The 25,836-nt window shown below is 42.1% G+C and overlaps 1 protein-coding gene across 2 annotated transcripts in view; it reads left to right on the top strand.

Moving 5' to 3' along the window:
- The window catches only part of STK38 (serine/threonine kinase 38), a 54,878-nt gene that overhangs the window by 12,912 nt on the left and 16,130 nt on the right, over positions 1 to 25,836 (top strand). For both annotated transcript variants that reach the window (XM_033216981.1, XM_033216982.1), the window contains exons 3-7: positions 9,672 to 9,723; positions 10,851 to 10,973; positions 12,975 to 13,058; positions 16,950 to 17,073; positions 19,303 to 19,457. In XM_033216981.1, the coding sequence (XP_033072872.1) occupies positions 9,672 to 9,723; positions 10,851 to 10,973; positions 12,975 to 13,058; positions 16,950 to 17,073; positions 19,303 to 19,457 (538 nt within the window). The remainder of the gene's footprint in view (positions 1 to 9,671; positions 9,724 to 10,850; positions 10,974 to 12,974; positions 13,059 to 16,949; positions 17,074 to 19,302; positions 19,458 to 25,836) is intronic.

Genomic DNA, 25,836 nt, shown 5'->3' with positions numbered 1-25,836 from the left:
CAGGCGTGAGCCACCTTGCTGGCCTTTTTTTTTTCTTTTTTTTCTTTTTTCCTTCCTTGCCTTAGGGCAATAGCTGGGAATTCCAGTAAAATGTTGAATAGAAGTAGTGGGAGTGGATATCTTTGTTTTCTTCTTGATTTAAAGCTAACATGCTCACTATTTTACCAAAGATACCCTTTATAGGTTGAGGCAGTTTCCTTATGTTCTAATTTGGGTTAAAAATTTTTTTTTTGTTTTTTTAGAGACAGGGTCTTGCTTTAACCCAGGTTGGAGTGCAGTGGCACAATCATGATTCACTGCAGCCTTGACCTCCTGAGCTCAGGTGATTCTCCCACCTCAGCTTTCCAAGTAGCTGGGACTACAGGTATGTGCCACCACACCTGGCTAATTTTTTTTTACCTTTTTGTAGAGACAGGATATCACTATGTTGACCAGGCTTATCTTGAACTTCTGGCCTCAGGCAGTCCTCCTGCTTCAGCCTCAGAAAGTTTTGGAATTGGAAGTGTGAGCCATTGCGCTCAGCCTATGTTCCAGTTTGGCTGAGAAGCTGAGAATTTTTATCATGAGTAGGTGTTGAATTTTTTCTTTTCATTATTATTTTTTTATTTTTGTCATTTGTTTCATTTTGATTGTTGTTTTATTATGGGTGTTGAATTTTTTTCAGATGCTTTTTGAGCATCTTCATAATGGTCATATTGTTTTTCTCCTTTGTTCTTTTAATATGGTGAGTTACATGGACTGATTTTTGAATGTTAGACTAACTTTACATTTCAGGGGTAAAAACCTCTTGATGACATTGTATTATCTCCTTTATGTTGCTGGATTGATATGCTAATATTTTGATAAGGATCTTTGCAATCCTGTTCTTCATGAGGGTGTAAATGATAATTTGCATGGGATATATAATTTGACCTTAAATATGCAGTTCTGTATGTGGAATAGTCAGATATTTTATGCTTGGTGGTGGCTAGCTGCTGTTCAGTGGAGTAAACAAGTGTCTGCACAGTGTCCCGTGTTAGGATCATGGGGAATTCAAACGTAAATTGTACAGGATATCTTTAGGCAGGTGAAACCTGTGGAGGTAGTTATTTCAAATACGGTCACTTCTTGAAATCATAGCTACTGGGGTAGTAATTATAAAGCAAATGGTTATGAGTTTTGATTTAGCCACTTGTTTAGTAATAGTCCTCTGGGTTTTATCCTACTGGTTCTGCCCTAGCTATGGTTTATTATTGGTATGTATCACATTCTGCAGGAACAAGATGATGTATGGTTTTGTTTACATTATTAATAAATGATACATTGTGATTAACACTAAGATTGTACCCCAAAATGAGCAGACAGCAGTGCTTTGCATTCTTTGGGTTCTTAAGATAGAAAAGCCATGTAAAAGTTTCAGTGGTTCCAGAAGCAGAGAGGGTTATATAAAAATAAACAAAATTTTAAAAATATAGCATTGGAGGCCGGGTGCAGTGGCTCACGCCTGTAATCCCAGTACTTTGAGAGGCCGAGGTGGGTGGATCACGAGGCAGGAGATCAAGACCATCCTGGCTAACATGGTGAAACCCTGTCTCTACTAAAAATGTAAAATGTAGCCGGGTGTGGTGGTGGGACTACTTGGGGGGCAGAGGCAGGAGAATGGCATGAACCCGGGAGGTGGAATTTGCAGTGAGCCAAGATTGCGCCACTGCACTCAAGACTGAGCGACAGAGCGAGACTCTGTCTCAAAAAACAAACAAAAAAAGCATTGGTGGTTTTGCTTTTTTTGAAAGACCAAATTAATCAAAAGACAGTGAGAAGAGAATGTTAGATATTTAAGAGGGTTAGAATGTTTGTTTTTGGTTGTTTATCAAATTGCCATTATTTTTTATTAAAGAATAGTAAGCCACGTGTGGTGGTGTGCACCTGTAGTTCTAACTACTCAGAAGGCTGAGGTGGGAGGATCTCTTGAGCTCAGGAGTTTGAGGCTGCAGTGAGCTATGATTGTGCCACTGCACTCAAGGTTGGGCAGCTGAACAAGATACCATCTATCTCTTTAAGAAAACAACAATGCACTAGTACTTTGAGCCTTTCAGAATTAATATATCCTTGTGGATCTTTTTTTGTTGAGTGCCCTCTGTTTTTTTTTTTTGAGATGGAGTCTCACTCTGTGGCACAGGCTGGAGGGCAGTGGCGCCATCTTGCTCACTGCAACCTCCTGAGTTCAAGCGATTCTCCTGCCTCAAGCCTTCTGAGTAGCTGGGATTACAGGAGCGCACCACCACTCCGGGTTAATTTTTGTATTTTCATTTTGTTTTTGAGACGGAGTTTCACTCTTTTGCCCAGGCTAGAATGCAATGGCATGATTTCTGCCTCCTGGGTTCAAGCGATTCTCCTGCCTCAGCCTCCCATGTAGCTGGGATTACAGACGTGGACTACCATGCCTGGCTAATTTTTGTATTTTTAGTAGAAGCAGGGTTTCACCATGTTGGCCAGTCTAGTCTTGAATTCCTGACCTGAGGTGATCTGCCCGCCTCAGCTTCCCAGAGTATGTGAGCCACAGTGCTTGGCCTAATTTTTGTATTTTTGGTAGAGATGGGGTTTCACCATGTTGGCCAGGCTGGTCTTGAATTCCTTACCTCAAGTGATCCGCCCGCCTTGGTCTCCCAAAGTGCTGCGATTACAGGTGTGAGCCATCATGCCCGGCCAGAACCCTCTTTTTTGTATGAACTGCTAGTTGGTTTTGGATTTACTGATACAGCTCAATAAAACTGTCAGGCTTTATTATTCCTAGAAAAATTTTTAAAAAGGGATTGACAAGAATTACCTCAGAAGTAAACTAAGAAGCTTTTTTTTTTTTTTTTTAATTTTATTTTACAGACAAGGTCTTACTGTGTCACCCAGGCTGGAGTGCAGTGATGCGATCATGGCTCACTGCAGCCTCAAACTCCTGGGCTCAAGCCATCCTCCACCTCCCAGAGTGTTGGGATTACAGGCATGAGCCATGATTGTCTGGCCTGAGTTTGCAAGCTTTTTAATGTTCTAGATGGACACATTGCGAGACCTTGATAAATAAACAGTTTTAATGATATGAGACAATTGATAATGAAGAGATAATATATGATGGAGATTTGAAATAATAAGTTTTGGGCTAGTAAATTTTGAGACCAAGTAGTAATACAAATTTTCATTTTTTTTCTTTTGCGTCTTGTCTGGGTGCCTTTAAAAGATCTGTTATTCCTAGCATTGCTGTGCAACTCTTGCCCTGTTCCATCATAGTAGAACACTAGGTTATAGTTGAAGCAAAGGACTTACTGCAGGGGCATATGTGTCCAAAGCCCAGAGATAGAAGAAAGAATAAAATTCATCTGGGAATTGTTTCCTGTATAAACATAAAATATGAGAACTTTGAGCAGTTTCATAGAAACACTATAGCAGCTTCTATAGATTGGTTTAAAAATAATTAAACCCCCTGAATCTAGTGTCCATCACACAGTGCTGCAGAATGCCACCTGATGGTCTGTTAATACCACTGTTAGATCATAAGCACTCAGTAGGGCAAGTGCATCTGCTGTATTCCTTCAGTCTGTGTTTTGCCTTCAATGGCAGCCTTGGTTGTGACCTTCTCTAGGAGCAGCAGCTCTCCTTGTATTCGTTCTGTATGTGATCCTAGGTACCTAGTAGGTATTGACAGTTGTCTACTTATTCATTAAAAAATAATGTTTTAGGCTGGGCGCGGTGGCTCAAGCCTGTAATCCCAGCACTTTGGGAGGCCGAGACGGGCGGATCACGAGGTCAGGAGATCGAGACCATCCTGGCTAACACGGTGAAACCCCGTCTCTACTGAAAAATACAAAAAGCTAGCCGGGCGAGGTGGTGGGCGTCTGTAGTCCCAGCTACTCGGGAGGCTGAGGCAGGAGAATGGCGTAAACCCGGGAGGCGGAGCTTGCAGTGAGCTGAGATCCGGCCACTGCACTCCAGCCCGGGCGACAGAGCGAGACTCCGTCTCACAAAAAAAAAAAAAAAAAAATGTTTTAGATAATTCATAGCAGTTTGAAATCAAATCTGAGGAAACAGGCATTTCCTTTTACAAAATATTTTCAGTTGTTTCTTTTCTTCATGAATACTGTTTAGGTGGGTTAATTAAAACCACAAACACCTAATTTAATAAATAATAATGGTAAGCTTTTTTCTCCCCAAATCAAATAGTCTTTCATACATTTTACTGAGAACTTCTATGTTCTGCAACTCCTCTTAGATTTTCTCATCTATGTTTTCTTAACTGTAGAAATTCCTCATTTGGTCCTAATACTAAGTAGAGATACGTGATTATTATTAGTGATCCCGTGTCAGTTTTATTTAAGCCTCAAGAATGAGTAAGTCCAGACCTCCTAATGGTCTTCACTGAGCAGGTATCAGTCAAACCAGAGTGTAGAATTGAAATAATTTGTGGAGATTTTAAAGAATCTGTGTAGTGTTAATTTTAAGGTATTTCTGGCTGGGTGCAGGGGCTCACACCTATAATCCCAGCACTTTGGGAGGCCGAGGTGGGTGGATCACTTGAGGTCAGGGGCTCAAGACCAGCCTGTGCAACATGATGAAACCCCGTGTCTACTAAAAATACAAAAATTAGCCGGACATGGTGGCATATGCCTGTAATCCCAGCTACTAGGGAGGTTGAGGCACAAGAATCACCTGAACCCAGGAGGCAGAGGTTGCAGTGAGCCAAGATCGTGTCCTGTACTCCAGCCTGGGTGACAGAGCCGGACTCTTGTCTCCAAAAAAAAAGAAAAAAAGGAAAAAGGCCGGGTGTGGTGGCTCACGCCTGTAATCCCTGTACTTTGAGAGGCCAAGGTGGGTGGATCACTTGAGGTCAGGAGTTCGAGACCAGACTGGCCAACATGGTGAGACCCCCATCTCTACTAAAAATACAAAAATTAGCTGGACGTGGTGGTGGGCACCTGTAATCCCAGCTATTCGGGAGGCTGAGGCAGGAGAATCACTTGTACTGGGAGGCAGGGGTTGCAATGAGCCAAGATGGTACCACTGCACTCCAGCCTGGGTGACAGAGTAAGACTCTTGTCTCAAAAAAAAAAAAAAGTACTTCTTAGGCATTTTCTGAATTTAGGCACTTTTAATCATGGAGATATAATCACAGCCCCTCCGCCTCCCCTCCTCTCTTCTCTTCCTGACAGAATCTCGCTCTGTCGCCCCTCTTCTCTTCTCTTTCTGACAGAATCTCGCTCTGTCACCCAGGCTGGAGTACAGTGGCACCACCTTGGCTCACTGTAACCTCTGCCTCCCAGGTTCCAGAGATTTTCCTGCCTCAGCCTCCTGAGTAGCTGGGGTTACGGGCACATGCCACCACGCCTGGCTAATTTTTGTATTTTCGGTAGAGACAGAGTTTCACCATGTTGGGCAGGCTGGTCTCCAACTCCTGGCCTCAGGCTATCTGCCGGCCTCAGCCTCCCAAAGTGCTGGGATTACGGGTGTGAGCCACCATGCCTGGCCCTATTTCTGTTAAATACACTATTTTTCCTGGTTTTCGGTGTCTCACCAAAATACTATCTATTTTCAGTTAGGGTGGAATAGCCCTATTCTCTCATCCCTGCTACCTCCGAATCAGGCTATGCTAAGAGGGGACCCTAAAGGAGAAAAGGGGCTAATTGTAAGTAGTAGTCATGAATGTGTCTGCACATTGCTATACATTCTGACTTTTTAAAATTTAGCAACATACATTTAGAAAGTAGCTGTGTACAAAGCACTATTAGTGGAGATGGGGAGTTCAAATATAGTCCCTACCTTCAGAAGGTCTTACCACTCTCTCATACAGGAAATGAACACACACGAAAATAAATGGAACACATGGAAGGCATCACTGGGGTGAGGCTGGGTATGGCCTCTAAGTGTGAAAGTGACTTGGTCTCTCTCCCAGGGTTCTGGTTTGGAACATTGGAATTGAAGGGAAGAGTGGCTCCACCAAAGGCTGGAGTGTTAACCTGGCACTCCTATAAGAGAACATGCCTGTGTGGAGAGTCCTGCTGTTCTTTTTCACTATGAACAATTTTAAACATAGATAGAATAATATAGTGACCCCGTTTCAATATATTCATCCCTCAGATTTAATAATTTTAGGGCTTTGGTACCTTTTCTTCATCTATCCCATTTTGTTTTTTCTTGCTATTGTGTTTTAAGGTAAATTCCAAACATCTGTCATTTTAATCCTACATACTCTCAAGTATGCATTTCCAAAAATATGGCCATTTTCTTGCATAATGCAAATGCCACCATGAATCTAACCAAGTTAACAGTAATTCCTTTGATATCATCTCACAGAGGATGTCATTTTTAAGTCATTTCAGGCCGTCCTTGCTGTTTTTGGTGTCCTCAGGGTCTTTGTGGACCTGGTCCTAATCGTTAACATGGATAGGCATTTTTTTCTGGATACTTTCTCTAATGAAATAATCTAATTGTGTTCAAGGAGTTAACTTTACTCTCAGACAGGTGTTCTGCTGCAACAAATTTAATTACACTTCAGTAAAGCTGTGCAAAACCTCTTAATTTGTATTTAGATTTAAAATATAATCAGAAGGAGCCAGTTTTGTGACACAGTGGATAGTGCATTGGACTTGTAGCCCATTCTGATGTAGTCATTCAAAAACGTATAGTCAGGAGGTGTGATGGTGTTTAGTACTCAAGGCACAAAAAGAGCTGACCACAGCTGTGTTCTTAGAGCTTTGCCTAGCATGTTATGCTTTGACTTTTCTTACTCTTCTCTGCTTCAACTACCTAACCGCTGTGGTGGAATTAATTTATACTCCTGAAACTACTAGGAGTACAGCCTTTTCTCTCCAATACATGTGTACACATAGATGCACATGTATCCCCAACTATTCCGGGAACTGGGAGAACTGTTCATGTTCCTCTCTCTGCGTTTTCTGTCTTGATTAGTGGCATCATATACCTCTAGACAGGAAATTCTAAGGCTTTTCTCTTGACTCCTATTGCCAGTTGGTCATCTTTGCAATAGCTCTATTAGCTTCATTCTGGTTTTCCTGCCCTAGTTCCAGATCTTTACTGTACATCTGAATCATTACAGTAACTCTCAACTGGCCTCTGATCTTTCTCAGTTGCTTTCCCTGCCAGTCCATCAGATCCTCGTTACTGCTGGTTACCATTCTGAAATAGAAATTTTATCACATCACTCCTTTGCACACAAGCCTCTTTTAGCACTCAGTTGTCTACAGAATGAGATCCAACCTTCTTGGTGTGGCTTTTGAAGTGCTGTGTGTGTCAGCCACAACGGACTACGTGCTGTTTCTGCAGCACACTGTACACTCTTTTTTTTTTTGAGATGGAGTCTTGCTTCGTTGCCCAGGCTAGAGTGCAGTGGCGCAACCTCGGCTTACTGCTAGCTCCGCCTCCCGGGTTCACGCCATTCTCCTGTCTCAGCCTCCTAAGTAACTGGGACTACAGGTGCCTGCCACTATACCCCATTAATTTTTTTTTTTTTTTTTTTTTTTTTTAGTAGAGATGGGGTTTCTCTGTGTTAGCCAGGATGGTCTTGATCTCCTGACCTTGTGATCCGCCTGCCTTGGCCTCCCAAAGTGCTGGGATTACAGGCTAGAGCCACCGCGCCCGGCCAGCATACTGTACACTCTTATCCTTCTTTGCTCTGTTTGTATATATTGCCTGTTTATCTGGAATGCTGATGAGTGGTGGAGGAGAGATTCTAGCCCGTGTACTTTCATTTATTGTGCTAAGCAAATGAAGGTTCTGTGGAATTGGTTGTAAGGAATTTTACTTGCTTCTTTTAGTTTTATGAGACTATAGATCAAAAACATTATTGCATGCACTTTCTAAAGTTCAGTACTCCAAAAGTCTGATGTCTGAATTTTTTTTTTGTTTTTCTTCGAGACAGAGTCTCACTCCGACATCCCAGCTGGAGTGCAGTGGTGCGATCTTGCCTCACTGCAACCTCTGCCTCCCAGGTTCAAGTGATTCTTGTGCCTCAGCCTCCCAAGTAGCTGGGATTACAGGTGCCTGCCACTACACCCAGCTAATTTATATATATGTGTGTGTGTGTATACATATATACAAATATACATATGTACATACATAGAGAGAGAGATACAGATATATGTTTTTTGATACAGATTCTTGCTGCGTCACCCAGGCTGGCATGCAGTGGCGTGATCTCGACTCACTGCAACCTCTGCCTCCCGGATTCAGGCAATTCTTCTGCCTCAGTCTTCCAAGTAGCTGGGACTACAGGCGCTCGCCACCACGCCCAGCTAATTTTTGTATTTTTAGTAGAGATGGGGTTTCACCATGTTGGCCAGGCTGGTTTCGAACTCCTGACCTTATGATCCGCCTTCCTCGGCCTCCCAAAGTGCTGGGATTACAGGCATGAGCCACAATGCCTGGCCTTTTTTTGTTTTTGTTTTTTTGTTTTGAGACAGGGTCTCACCCTGTCACCCAGGCTGGAGTGCAGTGGCGTGATCTCTGCTCACTGCAGTCTCCACCTCCCTGGTTCAAGTGATTCTCCTGTCTCAGCCTCCCAAGTAGCTGGGATTACAGGGCCATGCCACCATGCCCGGCTGATTTTTGCATTTTTAGTACAGACGGGATTTCACCATGTTGGCCATTATAGTCTCAAACTCCTGACCTCAAGTGATCCACCCGCCTTGACCTCCAGAAGTGTTAGGGTTACAGGTATGAGTCACTGCACCCAGCCTAATTTTTATGTTTTTAGTAGAGAGGGGGTTTTACCATGTTGGCCAGGCTGGTCTTGGACTCTTGACCTCAAGTGACCTATCCGCCTCACCTCCCAAAGTGCTCGGATTACAGACATGAGCCATCACACCCAGTCTGATGTATGATGTTTTGATAGTGGTGCCAGTCACCTTTTTGATCACTTTTTCCTGTTAGTTTTCCAAATTCTGCTTTTACCTTTGTTGTTTGTTACCCTTTGCTCATGGCAGGGAGGAGGAGGAAGATGCAGAAATAAAGGAAGTAGACTTCAGTCAGAGAGAGGGAAAGAAACACCATGATAAAAGAGTTTATCAAATACCAGCTGTTTTGTGGTTTGGTAAGGAGGAAATAACTGAAAAAAAAATTAAAAAAAAAAAAGCCAAAACCGAGAGAGGACATTTTTTGAAACAAGATTCTTTGTTGCATTAACATCTTAGACAGTCTTTTAAAAAATGTAGACCTAAGGATGGGGCATGATGGCTCACACCTGTAATCGCAACACTTTGGAAGGTCAGGCTGGAGTTTGATACTAGCCTGGGCAATATAGTGAGACCTCATTTCTACAAAAAATTTAAAAATTAGCCAGGTATGGTGGCATCCACCTGTAGTCCTAGCTACTTGGGAGGGTAAGGTGGGATTGCTTGAGCCTGTGAGGTGGAGATTTCAGTGAGCTAAGATTGCCCCACTGCATTGTAGCCTGGGTGACAGAACAAAATTCTGTCTCCTCCCCCCACCCCGCCAAAAACAGTAGACCTAACAAAGGATGAAAATCTTTTTACTTGTCTTCGTAACTGTAATTTTTTTTTGTTTTAATGAGACATTTTGAGATTTACCTGTTTGTGTCATTTTTTAAAATGCAATAACAATATTAAGTTACAGAGTTTTCAGAAAGTTATTCAGATGTGATTTCATGTGTGTTTTGTTTTTGTTTGTTTTAGACAAAAGAAGTTAGAAAAGGTGATGGAAGAAGAAGGCCTAAAAGATGAAGAGGTAATTAATATTGGCAGTATCTTCCTTAAAACCCAGCATGGCAGGTTGTATCTTGTCCAGCAAGTTGTTAGCCTTGCTACACATGAGAAGGTTTCGGCCCAGTAACAGAGGAACTTGAGGGGTAGTGTGCTTCTGGATTTGGGTGTTAATGCAGAGGGACAGATTAATTATTAAGTAACTAGGAGAGGAAGGCTTCTGTAGATGCAGTTATAGTAAACTAGATTTAGAATTCCAAGAGAAAGAAGGGATGAAATCAAATTAAAATTTAAAAGAGCAAGTTATAGCATTTTTATAGAATTCTTGAAAAGTCTCCTTAAGAGTAGGGCAAATTTTTGAAATATTTGTTTACTTTACTTTTTCTGGGATACATGTGCTGAGCGTGCAGGTTTATTATATGGGTATATATGTGCCATAGTGGTTTGCCGCACCTATCAACCTGTCATCTAGGTTTTAAGCTTTGCATGTATGAGGTATTTGTCCTAATGCTCTCCCTCCACTTTCCCCCCATGCCCCGACAGGCCCCGGTGTGTCATGTTCCTGATATCTTTATTAAGGCAAAATATCCATCTCAAATCAGCCCTTCCACCCAGTGCCCACAGATATAGTAGGATAAAATATAGTTAACAAGGGACTGTGCAAGGAACTGGAATGGCAGTGGAAATGCCTTCGAAAATAGGATTGGCCTACAGAACCCAGGACAGTGGTGAAAAATACCCAATACTTGTAGAAATAACAGAAGGTTAGAGCATACAATGTGTAACCAACCCAGAGGGAAAGATAAGAACGCGTTTTTAATTTATATTAAACAGGATAAAGGAAAATGTTGGTGATTATTTATCCCTTCCTTCACCAAAAATGTTAGGATAGTGGATTGCTGAAGTAGGTTAGTCAGAGTTCCCAGAGGAGGCACTCATCTGTTCAGTGTGGCTTGGATGTTGTGTCTAAAGGCTGGGAAATGGAGAAGTGACCTCTTAAGAATCCTTCTGGGGTGCTTCCATATGTGAAAAGATTATCCCTAGTCCACTGTGGACCTGTTTTCCAGCTGGGTAAGTCACAAACATGACTTGTTATGGAGTTTCAGAATTTCAACTCCTTCCCCTCTCCTCCCTTCCTTATTTAAATATTAGAAACGACTCCGGAGATCAGCACATGCTCGGAAGGAAACAGAGTTTCTTCGTTTGAAGAGAACAAGACTTGGATTGGAAGATTTTGAGTCCTTAAAAGTAATAGGCAGAGGAGCATTTGGTGAGGTAAAAATCACATCTACTTGTCAAGTACAAAAATATCGCAAAACTTCAAAGCTTCTAACCTATCATCAACTCATGATTGTTGATATAACTGAAATGTATGGAATTACATGGGTCAGGCATGCCATCGCCACATCCTAATTGCTTTGTCTGTCTGCTTTTTTTCTTCTCTCCAAGGTCCCAGATCTCTGTTCTCTATTTTCCCAGAGATGATGTTGGTGTTTAAATATTGACTTAGTGGGAGAGTTGAAAGGTAGAAGGAAATCAACATTTATTATTTACAGGCTACTTTTTCCCCATAATCAGGACAGTAACCCATTTTATAGATGATGAAATTAAGACTGTAAGGGTATATATAATGTCCTATTATCACACAGCCATTGAGCACTGGGACCAAAAGTTGGGCCCTACTTCCTGAACTCAAAGCGCTTGCTTTTCCCAGTACTGCACTGCCTCTCCAGAAGGAAACTAACTAATTAACAGTGTATCTCCACCCTTTATTTCTCCCCACCAGATTGATACAGCTCTAAAAAGATGACCCTAGGAGGCAGAATTTACAGAAAGGAGTTACGTAGGTAGTGGTGGAGAGTTGAAAGCATTTGCGACTTTGTCCCCGCAAGTTCTTGGAAATGATCCTGCTTGGGCACAAGAGCAATCGGTTGGGGAGAGTTTGAAAGAGCCCATGCAAGGTCATTCCCTTTAATGAAAAATGCCCAAAGTAGACGACCTACTGATGCAATAGTTGCAAGTATAAAAGGAGCAGTATATTATTAAAACCTGGTACCCCGGGGCCAGGCGCAGTGCCTCACGCCTGTAATCTCAGCGCTTTGGGAGGCCAAGGTGGGTGGATCACGAGGTCAGGAGTTCGAGACCAGCATGACCAACATGGTGAAACCCTGTCTCTACTAAAAATACAAAAATTGGCCGGGTGTTGTGGCACACGCCTGTAATCCCAGCTACTCAGGTGGCTGAGGTAGGGGAATCACCTGAACCCAGGAGGCAGAGGTTGCAGTGAGCCGAGATCTGCCTCTCGGGTTCAGGTGAGTCTATTGCCTCAGCCTCCGAATAACTGGGGTTACAGGCACCTGCCACCACACCCAGCCAATTTTTGTATTTTTATTAGAGACGGAGTTTCAGTATGGTGGCCAGGCTGGTCTCAAACTCCTGACCTCAGGTGATCCACCTGCCTGAGCTTCCCAAAGTGCTGGGATTACAGGTGTGAGCCACTGCGGCTGGCCTGAATTTTTTGCTTTTCTTTCCAGACGTTTTTCCTATGCATGAAGTTTTACTTTGTTATTATTTTGATTAAGTGACAAGGTCTCACTGTGTTGCCCAGGCTGGAGTGCAGTGGCTGTTTACAGGCACGATCTCACTACTGATCAGCATGGGAGTTTTGACCTGTTCCATTTCTGAACTGGGCCTGTTTGCCCTTCCCTTAGGCAACCTGGTACCCCCACACCCCAGTCCCACTCCTGGGAGGTCACCGTATTCACCATATTATGCTGAACTTAGTTCAGACACCTGATCAGCATAATACACCCTAGCTCATAACTCCTGAGCTCAAGCGATCGATCCTCCTGCCTTAACCTCCCGAATAGCTGGGACTACAGGTATACAACACCATGCACCGCTACTTTTGTTTTAATTAAACATTGTTGTAATCATTTACTTAGATTTTCTCAGCTGACTGGATGACATATGTCAGGGGTATAACAAGTCCTTAAATTTGAAATTGAAGGTTTTAAATTAGATTGATTTGTTCAACTAAGGAACCAAAGCTGTTCAGATGTAGAGGTATTTGAGGATGTTTCCAGCATCGACTTTACTGTGTGTAATGTATTCATTTTGGAACATTGAAAAGCATTTTCTTCTGCTTTGTTATTACTAGTTGCTCATGTTAAAATTATAATACTTTTTCAGTTAATTATTGCATCCTGTAACACATGAAAGCATTAGCTTGGTAGTATGAGTTTTTGACTTGGCATTTCTTTTGTAACTTTTTAGGTACGGCTTGTTCAGAAGAAAGATACGGGACATGTGTATGCAATGAAAATACTCCGTAAAGCAGATATGCTTGAAAAAGAGCAGGTAAAGCACAGTTGTAGCAGTGCTTTTAGCTTATTAATTTTTGTTAATAAGCTAATAATTAAGTTTTGTTTTCCTAAAACTTCTCTTTTTGTTTAATTGAAATATATATTTTTATTACAGTTTTCTTTAGCTCTGTCATGTATGACTGTATATATAATACTACCTTTTTCCCCCTACAAAGAAGCAGTTCATATTTAAAATCACAAATAATTCGTATAGGTTATATGCAATCTTTTAAAAATTGAGAATCTATTGGAAAAGCAGCTGTTACTTGTGTCTTCCAATTGATCACAAGATGTCCTTATTTTGAGAGCCTTTTTTTTTTTTTGAGGTCATACGTGGTGTGGTAGTGTGTTTCTTACCAAATGCTGAGAAATAGAAATTGTAATGTGTATCTCATAACTAAGGACGAGGAATTAGAATTTGGAATTTATAATCGAAAATGTGTCTTTATATGCTTCATTCTGTTTACCTAAACCAAAGTTGAGTCTTCTAGGTAGCTCATCAGTACCTGAAAAAGACCAGCCTTCCAATTTCTGAATGAATTTGAAAAATATAATGCAAATGGCAGAACAATGCAAATTCGCTTTTAATGATAAAAGATACTTTCTAAAACCAAAACCTGGTTTGCAAATCGATTTATAAAGTGCCTTATGCAAAATAAATAAGGTTTTAAATATTGGAAAGGATATTTTAAAAAGCAAGAATAGACTTTCTATAAATCTAGTCTAATGTAGCTGGTTGCTTAAGAACAGATTGCAGTGGGTGATAACTGCAAATGTCCTGTAGAAGATTGGATGTTATAGGAACGTGGAGACCCTGTGACAAGGAGAACTCCCAATTTAGAGCCAAAGAGGAAGGATGGAAATTGGCCCCACATCCAATCCTTTCTACCTCTTGAGAGGAGATATAATCACTGGTCTTCCCTGTCTTCATTTAAATGCCACCCCAAAATTTGGAATTTTTATTTTCTCTTGAATTTTCATGTGTTACCGAGAAGCTTTAGACTCCCAGGAATTTCAGTTGAGAGTATCAAATACCCGGGCAGTAAGTCTTCAGACACTATAGTTTGCTAACACAGCCTTTTTCAAAATTCACAGTAAGCCGGCCTACTTACATACTATCTACAAATTAGTTTGTGGTATGGGTGTGTAGGCACTGAAACAGTTTCAGTTAATCTTGAGAAGGAAAGTATAAGGCTTCTGCATTAATTAGTATGTTTGCATCTCATGAGTGAGTTTTGTTTTTGCAAGATGTATTTCTTACAGTTTTAACCAAGGCTTAAGGCCTCTTTTTATCAAATATTAGCAGTCAGAGTAAAACTGCAAAACAAAGTACATATGATTTTCAGAGTTAGTAATTTTATGTATACCAGGTGCCCCACATGGTTTCTAACAGAGGATGGTCCAGACATAATGTGTAAAAAGCCTTTTCTGAAATACTGTGCCTTCAAAATCAGTTTCTAAAACTTTTCTAAATTAAAGTAAAGGAACTATTATAATTAACATTTTAAATGATGCATTAGCTTATGGATTAAATGGTACATTAACTTAAATTGTTTAGCTCACCTTAGCTGAGGACTCACCTCCTCAACTTAACAGATCTCATTATGAGCCAGTTAAAGTCTCTGGCCACAGACTACCTGGCTCAGCCATCTTGAAGAAGCATGCATTGGGTTTGTGCTAGATAAAAGATGTAAGCAGACCAGTGCAAATCCATCACCATTTTGGGGTAGGGCTGACAAAGTACAGGTACAGAGGTAAAATTGTTTTTTGTTTGCTTTTGCTAAATAAACTGGGTAGGAATTAAAGCTACCCACTGAGAGTTCAGGTTGTTTTTCTGCTCCACATGATGGAAATTTTTGCTGCCTGGAAAAATTTAAAGGGTAAGATATGACATCTAGCTAGCTTCTGATGTTTCTCTTCCAGTGCAAAAGGAAAACCTTTAGTTGTGATGCCAGTATATAGTTATTGATGGGACAAAAAACTGGCTTTTATTTCTGCTTTCTTAGGGCATAGGATAACAACACCCCCCCCCACCTTATTAAATATTTATGGCATAGGGAAAAGATAACCTTTTTGTATGAATTGCACCTCAGACTCTTCCCTCCCTTAATCTATATTCAGCCAACTGCACTCTCAAACCATGAGGTTTCTAGCTACTGTTTCAGCCTTAAGAGAGAAGGGCAAGGTGTGCTCACAGTAGCTTTCCCCTTGACAAACAGGAAATATTGTGGTCACCATTCTGTCCTCCAGGGTGAATGACAAGTGGTAATTGTAGTGCCTCCCCTTTTCTTTGGCTCCCTGCAGTAAGTAGGGACCTTAATGGGAGCCAGGGGAGACAGGCAGATGAAGGCTGCCTTCTAGTGTATTCATGTCTTACAGTGACTGGGTCCTAGCCATGGCTGTGGGGCAGCAAGCAACATTGCTGTTTCCCAAAAGCTTTGCTTCTGTATTAAGATCAAGTAAAGGCAGATGCTTTACTTGGCTTCATTGTGTTTCATAGCACTGTTTCTTTTCACTGTTATTGTCCATTTTTTTCCCACTCCAATACCGTAAGTACAGATGTAAAGATGTAGGTTTTCTGTACAGTTGCAGCTTTTAAAAAAATTCCCCAAAGAACGATTTTAGTAGACACTGAAAACTCAAATACATAAAGTCAAATGCCTCTGGGCCCCCAAGAGTTAGCACGGAAGCCTGAAGCAAGTTAGGTATAAGACCAGGGGAGAGGGTGGGATCTGTGTTGAAATGGAAGAGTGCCTTGTCTCCCTAAAGACATATCAATAAAACAAACCATCGTATCAAACATTGTATTAAACCAAACAACAGCCATGGACTAAATTTGCCAACAGAAGTGCCAATTTGTGAATCTTGGTACATGTTTTACTTCAGAACATACTGTAAAAAGTCAAGACCTGTAGCATATATTAAGACCAAAACCACTATTCAGGTATTGGACTGAGTCTTAATAAATTTAGATCTGAATCAACCCAATTTAGACCTTGTGACACTTAAAAAAGAGACGAGGGGCCAGGCATGGTGGCACGCACCTGTAATCCTAGCTACTCAGGAGGCTGAGGCAGGAGGATCACTTTAGACCAGGGGTTTGAGGCTTCAGTGAGCCATGATCACGCCACTGTACTCTAGCCGGGATGACAGAGTGATACCCCATCTCATTTTAAAAAAGGTTTGGGGGGGGGAATTTGATAATATGCAGTGATGTTTAATTACTGTTCTGCATTTAAATTAAATAAGGTAAATTTGATAATAAAGCATTGCTTTAACAAAATAATTCCAGTTCTCTCAAACTTTCTACAACTTGGTCTCTTTAGCTAGATATTTCAGTGAAAGTATAAAACTGGAAATGTCATTAATTTGAATCTACAACTTTTCTTAGGTTTTCTTATATTTCAATTCAGTAAAGATTGATTGAGCACACAACAGTGAACTAAATGCTGTGGTATCGTAGCATTCTAGAATTTTCAGTGAGCTCACTGTCATGGCAGATACTATTGCAGATCTGAGGAAGGAGTCTCATTTTGGGGACTTATTTTTATCATAAAAGATTATTAGACAAAACTATGCAAAAGAGTAGTAATTTTAACTAATCAGATTCAGTTTATAGCAATGTTAAAGTTGCTATTTGCATTGAAGCCATTCATTTTGCCATTTTTTAAAGCCTTTCATCACTCAAGTTTTCATCACTGAATCCTTCAAGTCAAATGTCAATTTTGAGTTAGTAGGTTTGCCTAAGCAGAGATTGGATCTTTTGTATCATCACAATTAAATACTCAAAACAGTATTTAAACACAGTATTTAAATTGTTTAAGCAAATATACAATCTAATAAAGCAGAGCAAGCTTTGTCATTAATCAAATGCATATACCTCCAGGTTGGCCACATTCGTGCGGAGCGTGACATTCTAGTGGAGGCAGACAGTTTGTGGGTTGTGAAAATGTTCTATAGTTTTCAGGATAAGCTAAACCTCTACCTAATCATGGAGTTCCTGCCTGGAGGTAATTACTTGACGATGAAAGGTCATTTTTTCTTTTTGTTCTGTGGTTTCTTTCTCTCACATCACAATTAACCCTCCTTTCTACTTTTAAATGTACTCACAGAGTTGCTTTCTATATCCTTTTTTAGGTCTATAAAGGAAGTCAGTAACCTGTCTTATGCTGGGGTGCCTTTCTACAATCTTAGTGCCATAAAAGTAACCTTTTCATTCATTCACATGATTTCAGATGGACATTTCTTTCTTTTCTTCCTCTTTTAAAAATATATAGGAATAAACAGGGTGCTCTGCCTGCTCTCCTGTCAATGGGAATCATATATGATCAATAACCCAAGTGACAACATTGAAGCTATAACATTATTTGCTCCAACTTTTTGTTTCTTTTTGTATAACATATTAATAAGGAGTGGATTTTTTATTACCTATATTAGTAGCCAGAATCAATTTCTCATTTCTGAAATTTTAAGTTTTAGTAACTCAGCACGAACATCTCCTAAGACAGCTCCAAAGTAAACCCGGAACAGAACATGCCATCTGTTCTGAGGAAAGCAGTCTGTTTCCCAGTGAACAGATGAACTCTGAGCAAACTCTGGTGGGAAAGAAAAAAGAGAACCTTTTCCACAATAATTATATTGTGGCATAATATTTTGATTTTGTGACAACCCTTAGATTTAGGGTCATCAATACTTTTTAATATTTAATACATTTAATAAAAAATAAACAGTTGATTAATGTTAGAAAAGAGTCTGGTAGAATGAGGAGAAACTTTTTTAACATTTAGATGCTAGTTCTTAAATTGGAGTAAGAGCCAACTTGGTTACCAGCTCCTAACGTGCCCTCAAGCCTTAACCTGTACCATCTTCCGTAGCTTCTCATGTCTCCTGGACCCTGTCCTTTGCACTTGGTGGAGCTGGCCTCCAGAGCCATAGAGCATCTGGCCTGAGCTCCCCAATCATCCAGGCAAACTTGCACAGGTGAGGCCCCATTGGCTGCTCTCCTGAGCCACAGAACTAAGGCCATATAGCTACCTTACTGGGGTAGCAGCCCAAGTGCACTGTCTCCATGTGTCTGATGGGACTCCAGATTGAAGGGCTGCCAGGAGTGATTAGGGAATCATATTTTTTATGTCTTGGACTGAAAAAGAGCACTTTAATAAATGGTTTAATTTTTGCCTGAGGGAAAAGTAGCTACTTTTCTCCAATAATAAAAAACATAATGTTCTAAATGAAATGAAATTGAAAAAGCAGCATGATGCTCTGTTAAAATCAGAGGTTTCTTTCTCTTTTCCTTGTTTTCTAACCTAAGTGGTTTTATGTGAAGTCTAAACTGAATCCTGTTTCTCTTAGTTTTAAACTCCTTATACATATTTTCTCTGCGTTTCTCACTGTTGAGTTAGGATCTGAATCTTTCTCTGCCATTTTATGTTGCTGGTATTAGAAATGATGAAATTTTGACTTTACAGAAAGCTAACGAGGTTACCTTTTAACTGCTAGAATACCGATACTGTGTTTTAAAAGTTACATAAAGGGTACTGGTGTCCATTTAAATACCTACAATAACACACTAGAGGAAAAAAAAAAAAACACTGACCTTGAGAGATGTTCATTGTACTCTTCTAGGAGGCAGTTATTGCACATTCTAGTGTATAGCATTTTCAGTTCATTTTTAGCTTTTGTTGACTAATGCTTTGCTACCAAAGTCCCTCCTTTTTATTTGTTTGTGTTCTGTGAATAGAAGTTGGAAAGCTTGTTTTCAGCCTCCTCAAGTGTTTACATTTTTATTTGGCATTTCAGCCTCTCTATAACAATGGCAATACAACCTATGTGGAAGTGCCATTTAGTTATAGATGTAGAAAAGCTTGCAGATATTTGTTCAGGCGAAGTGAAAAGTAAAGTAGCTTTTTACCCCGAGTCCAAAAAATTATCCTAAGCAAATATAGTTGTTTTTTAAAGTGTGGGAGAAATTTTCTTTTTCTCTCAAAAGTAAAATACAAATCATACATTAGTGGTCAACTTTAGCTAGCTTAGGTGTGAAAATCCCATTTCTTCCCATGTTGGCAATGTGAGTCTATCTGTGGTACACAGAAGAGGTCTGTTTAGCTGCCTTATGTTGGCAGATAGGGAAGACATATCTGAAAATTGGTACTCACTCGTACGTTGTTTGTGTGTGTGTGTGTGTGTGTGTGTGTGTGTGTGTGTGTATGTGTGGTGGCTTTGTATCTTCTTGTTTCCAGGGGATATGATGACCTTGTTGATGAAAAAAGACACTCTGACAGAAGAGGAGACTCAGTTTTATATAGCAGAAACAGTGTTAGCCATAGACTCTATTCATCAACTTGGATTCATCCATAGAGACATCAAACCAGACAACCTTCTTTTGGACAGCAAGGTATGGGGGGACATTGGCATGAACTATGCACATTTACTGATCTGAGCAGCCTCTGCTTTAACACCTGCACCCCTGTGGTCATCCCAGTGGGTGAGCTGTGACCTACCTTGTCATGATTTTCTTTTTTTTTTTTTTAAACAGGTAAGTTTGCTGTCACTTCCTTTCTCTGAAAGGCTATGATTCTATAATTTGGTTGAACCTTCTCTTAAAAATAAAGGAAACTCTTGAAAATAAGAACAAAACTGATGTAGAGGGTAATTTTGTAATAAAGCCAAAGATAGTCATTTTCTCTTAGCATATGATTAACTGTACTACTAATACATCACCTATCTAGAGCCCTTCTGTTGGGCAACCTCATCAGTTAATGAGGAACCCAGCCAAGAAGCAGGAAGTGAGGCAATAACAACAAGAACCTGTAACAAAGTCCAGGTTCCAAATCATGCTCTCTGCTTAAAGAAGGGTCCTGCCTAGTCTCTTTTTTTTTTTTTTTTTTTTTGAGATGAAGTCTCACCCTGTTGCCCAGGCTGGAATGCAATGGCGCGATCTTGGCTCACTGCAACCTCTGCCTCTCGGGTTCAAGTGATTCTCACTGCCTCAGCCTCCCGAGTAGCTGGGATTACAGGTGTGCGCCACTACACCCCTGCCCAGCCTCTTAAATGGCCTGTTTATATTTATTTTTAGACTTGCAGGTAAGCTTCCTTGCTTAGTTCCTAAACTTACAGCAAATTAGAAGATAATCGCTGTGCTGCCAGCTAAATTGCTAGATAACCCTTGGCAAATCTCTTTACCACCTGGATCTCATTGTTCTTTTCCATAAAGTGAAAATACAGATCTAGGAAACCCATGAAATCCTTTTTACCTCTAAAACTCTAGAATGTTGTTTTCTGTTAAGCAGAGTTGTCGTCTTGACTGAATTTTCTTGTAAGGTGAAAAGTAAATTTATTTTCTAGGGTATTTTTCTTTGCTGTCTTTTGATAACTTTCTTGCTTTGCTGTCCTTGAAAAACCTAAAGTTGTTTTTTTTTGTTTGTTCATTTTTGTTTTTTGAGACGGTCTTACTCTGTCATCCAGGTTGGAATGCAGTGGCACAGTTATAGCTCACTGCACCCTAATTCTTGGGTTCAAGGGATCTTCCTGCCTCAGCCTCCTGAGCAGTTGGGACGACAGGTGCATGCCGTTCTACCTGGCTATATATATATATATTTTTTGAGATGGAGTCTCACTCTGTCGCCCAGGCTGGTGTGCAGTAGTGCAGTCTCGGCTCACTGCAAGCTCCACCTCCTGGGTTCACGCCATTCTTCTGCCTCAGCCTCCCAAGTAGTTGGGACTACAGGTGCCTGCCACTACGCCCGGCTAATTTTTTGTATTTTTGGTAGAGATGGGGTTTCACCATGTTAGCCAGGATGGTCTCAATCTCCTGACCTTGTGATCCGCCCGCCTCGGCCTCCCAAAGTGCTTGGATTACAGGCGTGAGTCACCGTACCTGACCTTTTAAATTTTTTTAATTTTTAGTAGAGATGAGGTCTGACTTTGCTGCCCAGGCTGGTCTCAAACTCTCTGGTTTAAGTGATCCTCCCAGGCCGGGCGCGGTGGCTCAAGCCTGTAATCCCAGCACTTTGGGAGGCCAAGACGGGCGAATCACGAGGTCAGGAGATCGAGACCACCCTGGCTAATACGGTGAAACCCCGTCTCTACTTAAAAATACAAAAAACTAGCCGGGCGACGAGGCAGGCGCCTGTAGTCCCAGCTACTCGGGAGGCTGAGGCAGGAGAATGGCGTAAACCCGGGAGGCGGAGCTTGCAGTGAGCTGAGATCCGGCCACTGCACTCCAGTCTGGGTGGCAGAGCAAGACTCCGTCTCAAAAAAAAAAAAAAAAAAAAAAAAAGTGATCCTCCCGCCTCAGCCTCCCAAAGTCCTGGGATTACAAGTGCGAGCCACCACCTGCTCTTTTCTTCATTATAAAGCACAGAAGTGGAGTAGAATAGTGGACACCAAAGGCTAGGGAGTGTAGCAGAGATGGGGATATGGGAAGAGGTTGGTTTAAAAAAAAAAAAAAAAAAAAAAGTCCAAGGCCGGGCATGGTGGCTCACGTCTGTAATCATCCCAGCACTTTGGGAGGCCAAGGCAGGCGGATCATGAGGTCAAGAGATGGAGACCATTCTGGCCAACATGGTAAAACCCCATCTCTACTAAAAATACAAACATTAGTTGGGCATGGTGGAGTGTGCCTGTAGTCCCAGCTACTCTGGAGGCTGAGGCAGGAGAATCACTCGAACCCGGGAGGCAGAGGTTGCAGTGAGTCGAGATCACACCACTGTGCACTAGCCTGGTGGCACAGCGAGACTCCTTCTTAAAAAAAAAAAAAAAGCGGGATGCTGTGGCTCACACCTGTAATCCCAGCAGTTTGGGAGGCCAAGGTGGGTGGATCACGAGGTCAGGAGTTCAAGACCAGCCTGGCCAACATGATAAAACCTTGTCTCTACTAAAAATACAAAAATTAGCTGGGTGCGGTGGCAGGTACCTGTAATCCCAGCTACCTGGGAGGTGGAGGTAGGAGAATCACTTGAACCCAGGAGGTGGAGGCAAGAGAATCACTTGAACCCAGGAGGCAGAGGTTGCAGTGAGGTGAGATCGCACCACTGCACTTTAGCCTGGGGGACAGAGTAAGACTGTGTCTAAAAAAAAAAAAAAACATTAACATGGTAGAAAATTTGAACAATACAGACAGTATTAAAGAAGAAAAATTATGCTGGCCGGGTGTGGCGGCTCACGCCTATAATTCCAGCACTTTGGGAGGCCAAGGCAGGTGAATTACGTGAGGTCAAGAGATGGAGACCAGCTTGGACAACATGGTGAAACCCCGTTTCTACTAAAACTAAAAAATTAGCCGGGTGTGGTGGCACGTGCCTGTAATCCCAGCTACTCGGGAGGCTGAGGCAGGAGAATCGGCTTGAATCTGGGAGGCGGAGGTTGCAGTGAGCCAAGATCGTGCCACTGCACTCCAGCCTGGCCAAGAGTGAGACTCCATCGCCAAAAAAAAAGAAAAATTACCTATAATCTCATCACTGAAAGATAACCATTTCGTTGTAATCACTTTGATGTCCTTCTGTTTGTATCAATCATTTATATAAAGTTAGCATCCTAAAAGTAAATAGCTTTGTATTCTGTGTAAACATTAAAATATTAATGTTAGATATTTCCTATGTCATTAATATCAGATATATTTTTAATAAAACACTGGCCCTACCTTGTGTGATTCCAAGTTCAGATGCCCTGGTTGGTGCCCTAGGTACCTTAGTGCTGGCTTTTTTGTCCCCTGTAGTCTATGTTCAGATCCAACAACCATATTAAAGAACTTGAGAACTTGGTCTAACTGAAGAGGAATGCGGGATCCTGTTAGGTGCAGGTTTGCCCTTTATATTATGCTAGCTCACGCTTGTAGTAAAATGTTCTCATGAGCAAGTTGATTTGTGTTCGGCCACATAGATTATAGTCCTAAAAACGTAGGAGTTTTGAGTTCCTGTTGCATACTCAGAATAGCTATAGAATTCCCTGAAAGGCTAAGTGAATAGCATTTGCTCCAGGAACTGCTTTTAAAAAGTTTTTCTTTTCTTTTTTTTTGTTTGTTTTTGAAGTGGAGTCTCACTTTGTCATCCAGGCTGGAGTGCAGTGATGTGATCTTGGCTCACTGTAACCTCTGCCTCCAAGTTTCAAGCAATTCTGCCTCAGCTTCCCAAGTAGCTGGGATTACAGGCGTGCACCATCATGCCCAGTTAATTTTTGTATTTTTAGTAGAGACAGGGTTTCACCCTGTTGGCCAGACTGGTCTTGAACTCCTGACCTCAGGTGATTCACCTGCCTTGGCCTCCCAAAGTGTTGGGATTACAGGTGTGAGCCACTGTGTCCAGCCAAAAACAATTTTTCTTAGTCCTTTCTTCGAGTTGTCCAGGTAAGATATGTAATCATGAGAACTATAAACTTCCTTGGCTTGTAGAATAAGTTACTTGCAAATCTTCAAAAAAAGATACTTAGGTCAGGCATGGTGGCTCACTCCTGTAATCCCAGCTCTTTGGGAGGCCGAGGTGGGTGGATCATGAGGTCAGGAATTCAAGACCAGCGTGGCTAAGTTGGTGAAACCCCATCTCTACTAAAATTACAAAAAAATTAGCCAGACCTGATGGCGGGCACCTGTAATCCCAGCTACTCAGGAGGCTGAGGCAGAGAATTTCTTGAACCCAGGAGGCAGAGTTTGCAGTGAGCCAAGATGGTGCCACTGCACTTCAGCCTGGGTGACAGAGCGAGACTCTGTCTCAAAAAGAAAAAGAAAAAAAAAAAAGATACTGAGTTAATAGGCTCGAAGCTGTCTGTGTTTGGCAGTTTACCTTGCTGTGTACATACGTACATACACACATCCAAACCTAATTGGATTTCTTTTAAAACAAAGCATAATAAAATTTGACCCATCTGAGCAGGGCTCCTACAGCCTTGTATCTTGGAAAATTTGTATGTTTAAGCCTGATGATGTCCTTGAGAAAGGTGGTATTCTGGAAAGACCACAGACATTGAAGTCATTTGGGCTCAAATTTTGGCCGCACCACTTCTGATTGTTTAACCCTGAGCAAGGTAGATCTCTGAGCATCAGGATTCCCTCTTATGTTTTTTATTTCAACTCTCCATCTAGCTAAAATGTTGCCACCCCAAGAATACCTACTTTTTCCTTAGGGCTAGTTATGTGCCAGGTACTGTGTTAGGAGTCTTACATGCATTATTGCCCATTCCTACCAAAAAGATATCTTTACTTTCATTTTCCAGATGAGATTAGATGGCAGGGTAAAATAATCCTGGTCTAGGAGGAAGAGCATGGGCTGATTTCTGGTTTTGGTTCTGCCATTTTTTTTTTTTTTTTTTTTTTGAGACGGTGTCTCACTCTGTTGCCCAGGCTGGAGTGCAGTGGCACGATCTCAGCTCACTGCAAGCTCCGCCTCCTGGGTTCACGCCATTTTCCTGCCTCAGCCTCCGGTGTAGCTGGGACTACAGGCGCCCGCCACCACACCCGGCTAATTTTTTTTGTATTTTTAGTAGAGACGGGGTTTCACCGTGTTAGCCAGAATGATCTTGATCTCCTGACCTCGTGATCTGCCCGTCTCAGCCTCCCAAAGTGCTGGGATTACAGGCGTCAGCCACCGCAACTGGCCGGTTCTGCCATTTTAACGGCAAGCCATTTAACAGCTCTAAGTCTGTGATGTGTAGTTGAAGGGTTTTATTTTTTATTTATTTATTTATTTATTTATTTATTTGAGACGGAGTCTCACTCTGTCGCCCAGGCTGGAGTGCAGTGGCCGGATCTCAGCTCACTGCAAGCTCCGCCTCCCGGATTTACGCCATTCTCCTGCCTCAGCCTCCCGACTAGCTGGGACTACAGGCGCCCGCCACCTCGCCTGGCTAGTTTTTTGTATTTTTTAATAGAGACGGGGTTTCACCGTGTTAGCCAGGATGGTCTCGATCTCCTGGCCTCGTGATCCACCCATCTTGGCCTCCCAAAGTGCTGGGATTGAGCCACCGCGCCTGGCCAGTTTAAGGGTTTTAAATGAGACAACACAATTAAAGCATCGATCAAGGTGCCTGACTCATAGAAGGTGTAAGTTTTCCTTTATGAAAATTACAAAGTTAGAGATTTATGATTGGAATACAGTATTGTCGTGATGGCAGCGGTGGCCTGTCTGGAGCCTCTGCTGGGAAGATGCCAGCTGCAGTGGGAGAGGCACAGTCAGGGCTGTGTGCTCCATGGAGCTGGCAGGAGCAGGGAACAAGTGGGAGCCCTGCCCTCTCAGGCACAGCTGCAGCTACCCAGCCACAGCTGCAGACCTGGGCATCCCTGCGCTCACAGGGTCCTGGGAAGCCCAGGACCCAGGTCCAAGGAAGCCCATGACCTTGGAAGTGCCTGTTCCTGCTGCCTGACCTCTCTGTGCTCCTGGTGTCCACTCCAATTTCAGAGCAAAGTTGAGGCTGAGCCTGGGTTCTATTGAGACCTAATCAGGTGTGCACACGCTTGGGGCAGTGCTGACACACCAGCCCCCTGCAGCCTCAGCCCCCTCCGGACTTTGGGTGCCAAGAAGCATGAGAGGGAGGCCAAGCAGGGGAAGAGGGCAGTTGGGTGCAGGTCTGTAGATGCTCCTTTGCACCAACAGCCTGGTGCTGTGGACAAAATGATTGATGGCCATAAGAGGCAGACAGGCTCCTGGGTGGAAAGGGGTGGGTCCCTGGTGAAGCCCTACCTTCAAGCCAGGGATGGCCTGAAGCCTGAGGGCCAGGCTGTCAGTTCGGGCTGGACTCTATGGCCCGGAGTAAGAACTTGTGATGTTTTTTCCGGGCCTGCCTGT

Source organism: Trachypithecus francoisi, unplaced genomic scaffold (genome assembly GCF_009764315.1).
Source record: "Trachypithecus francoisi isolate TF-2019V2 unplaced genomic scaffold, Tfra_2.0 Lachesis_group10, whole genome shotgun sequence".
Taxonomy (NCBI): domain Eukaryota; kingdom Metazoa; phylum Chordata; class Mammalia; order Primates; family Cercopithecidae; genus Trachypithecus; species Trachypithecus francoisi.
This window is presented reverse-complemented; position numbering and strand designations above follow the sequence as displayed.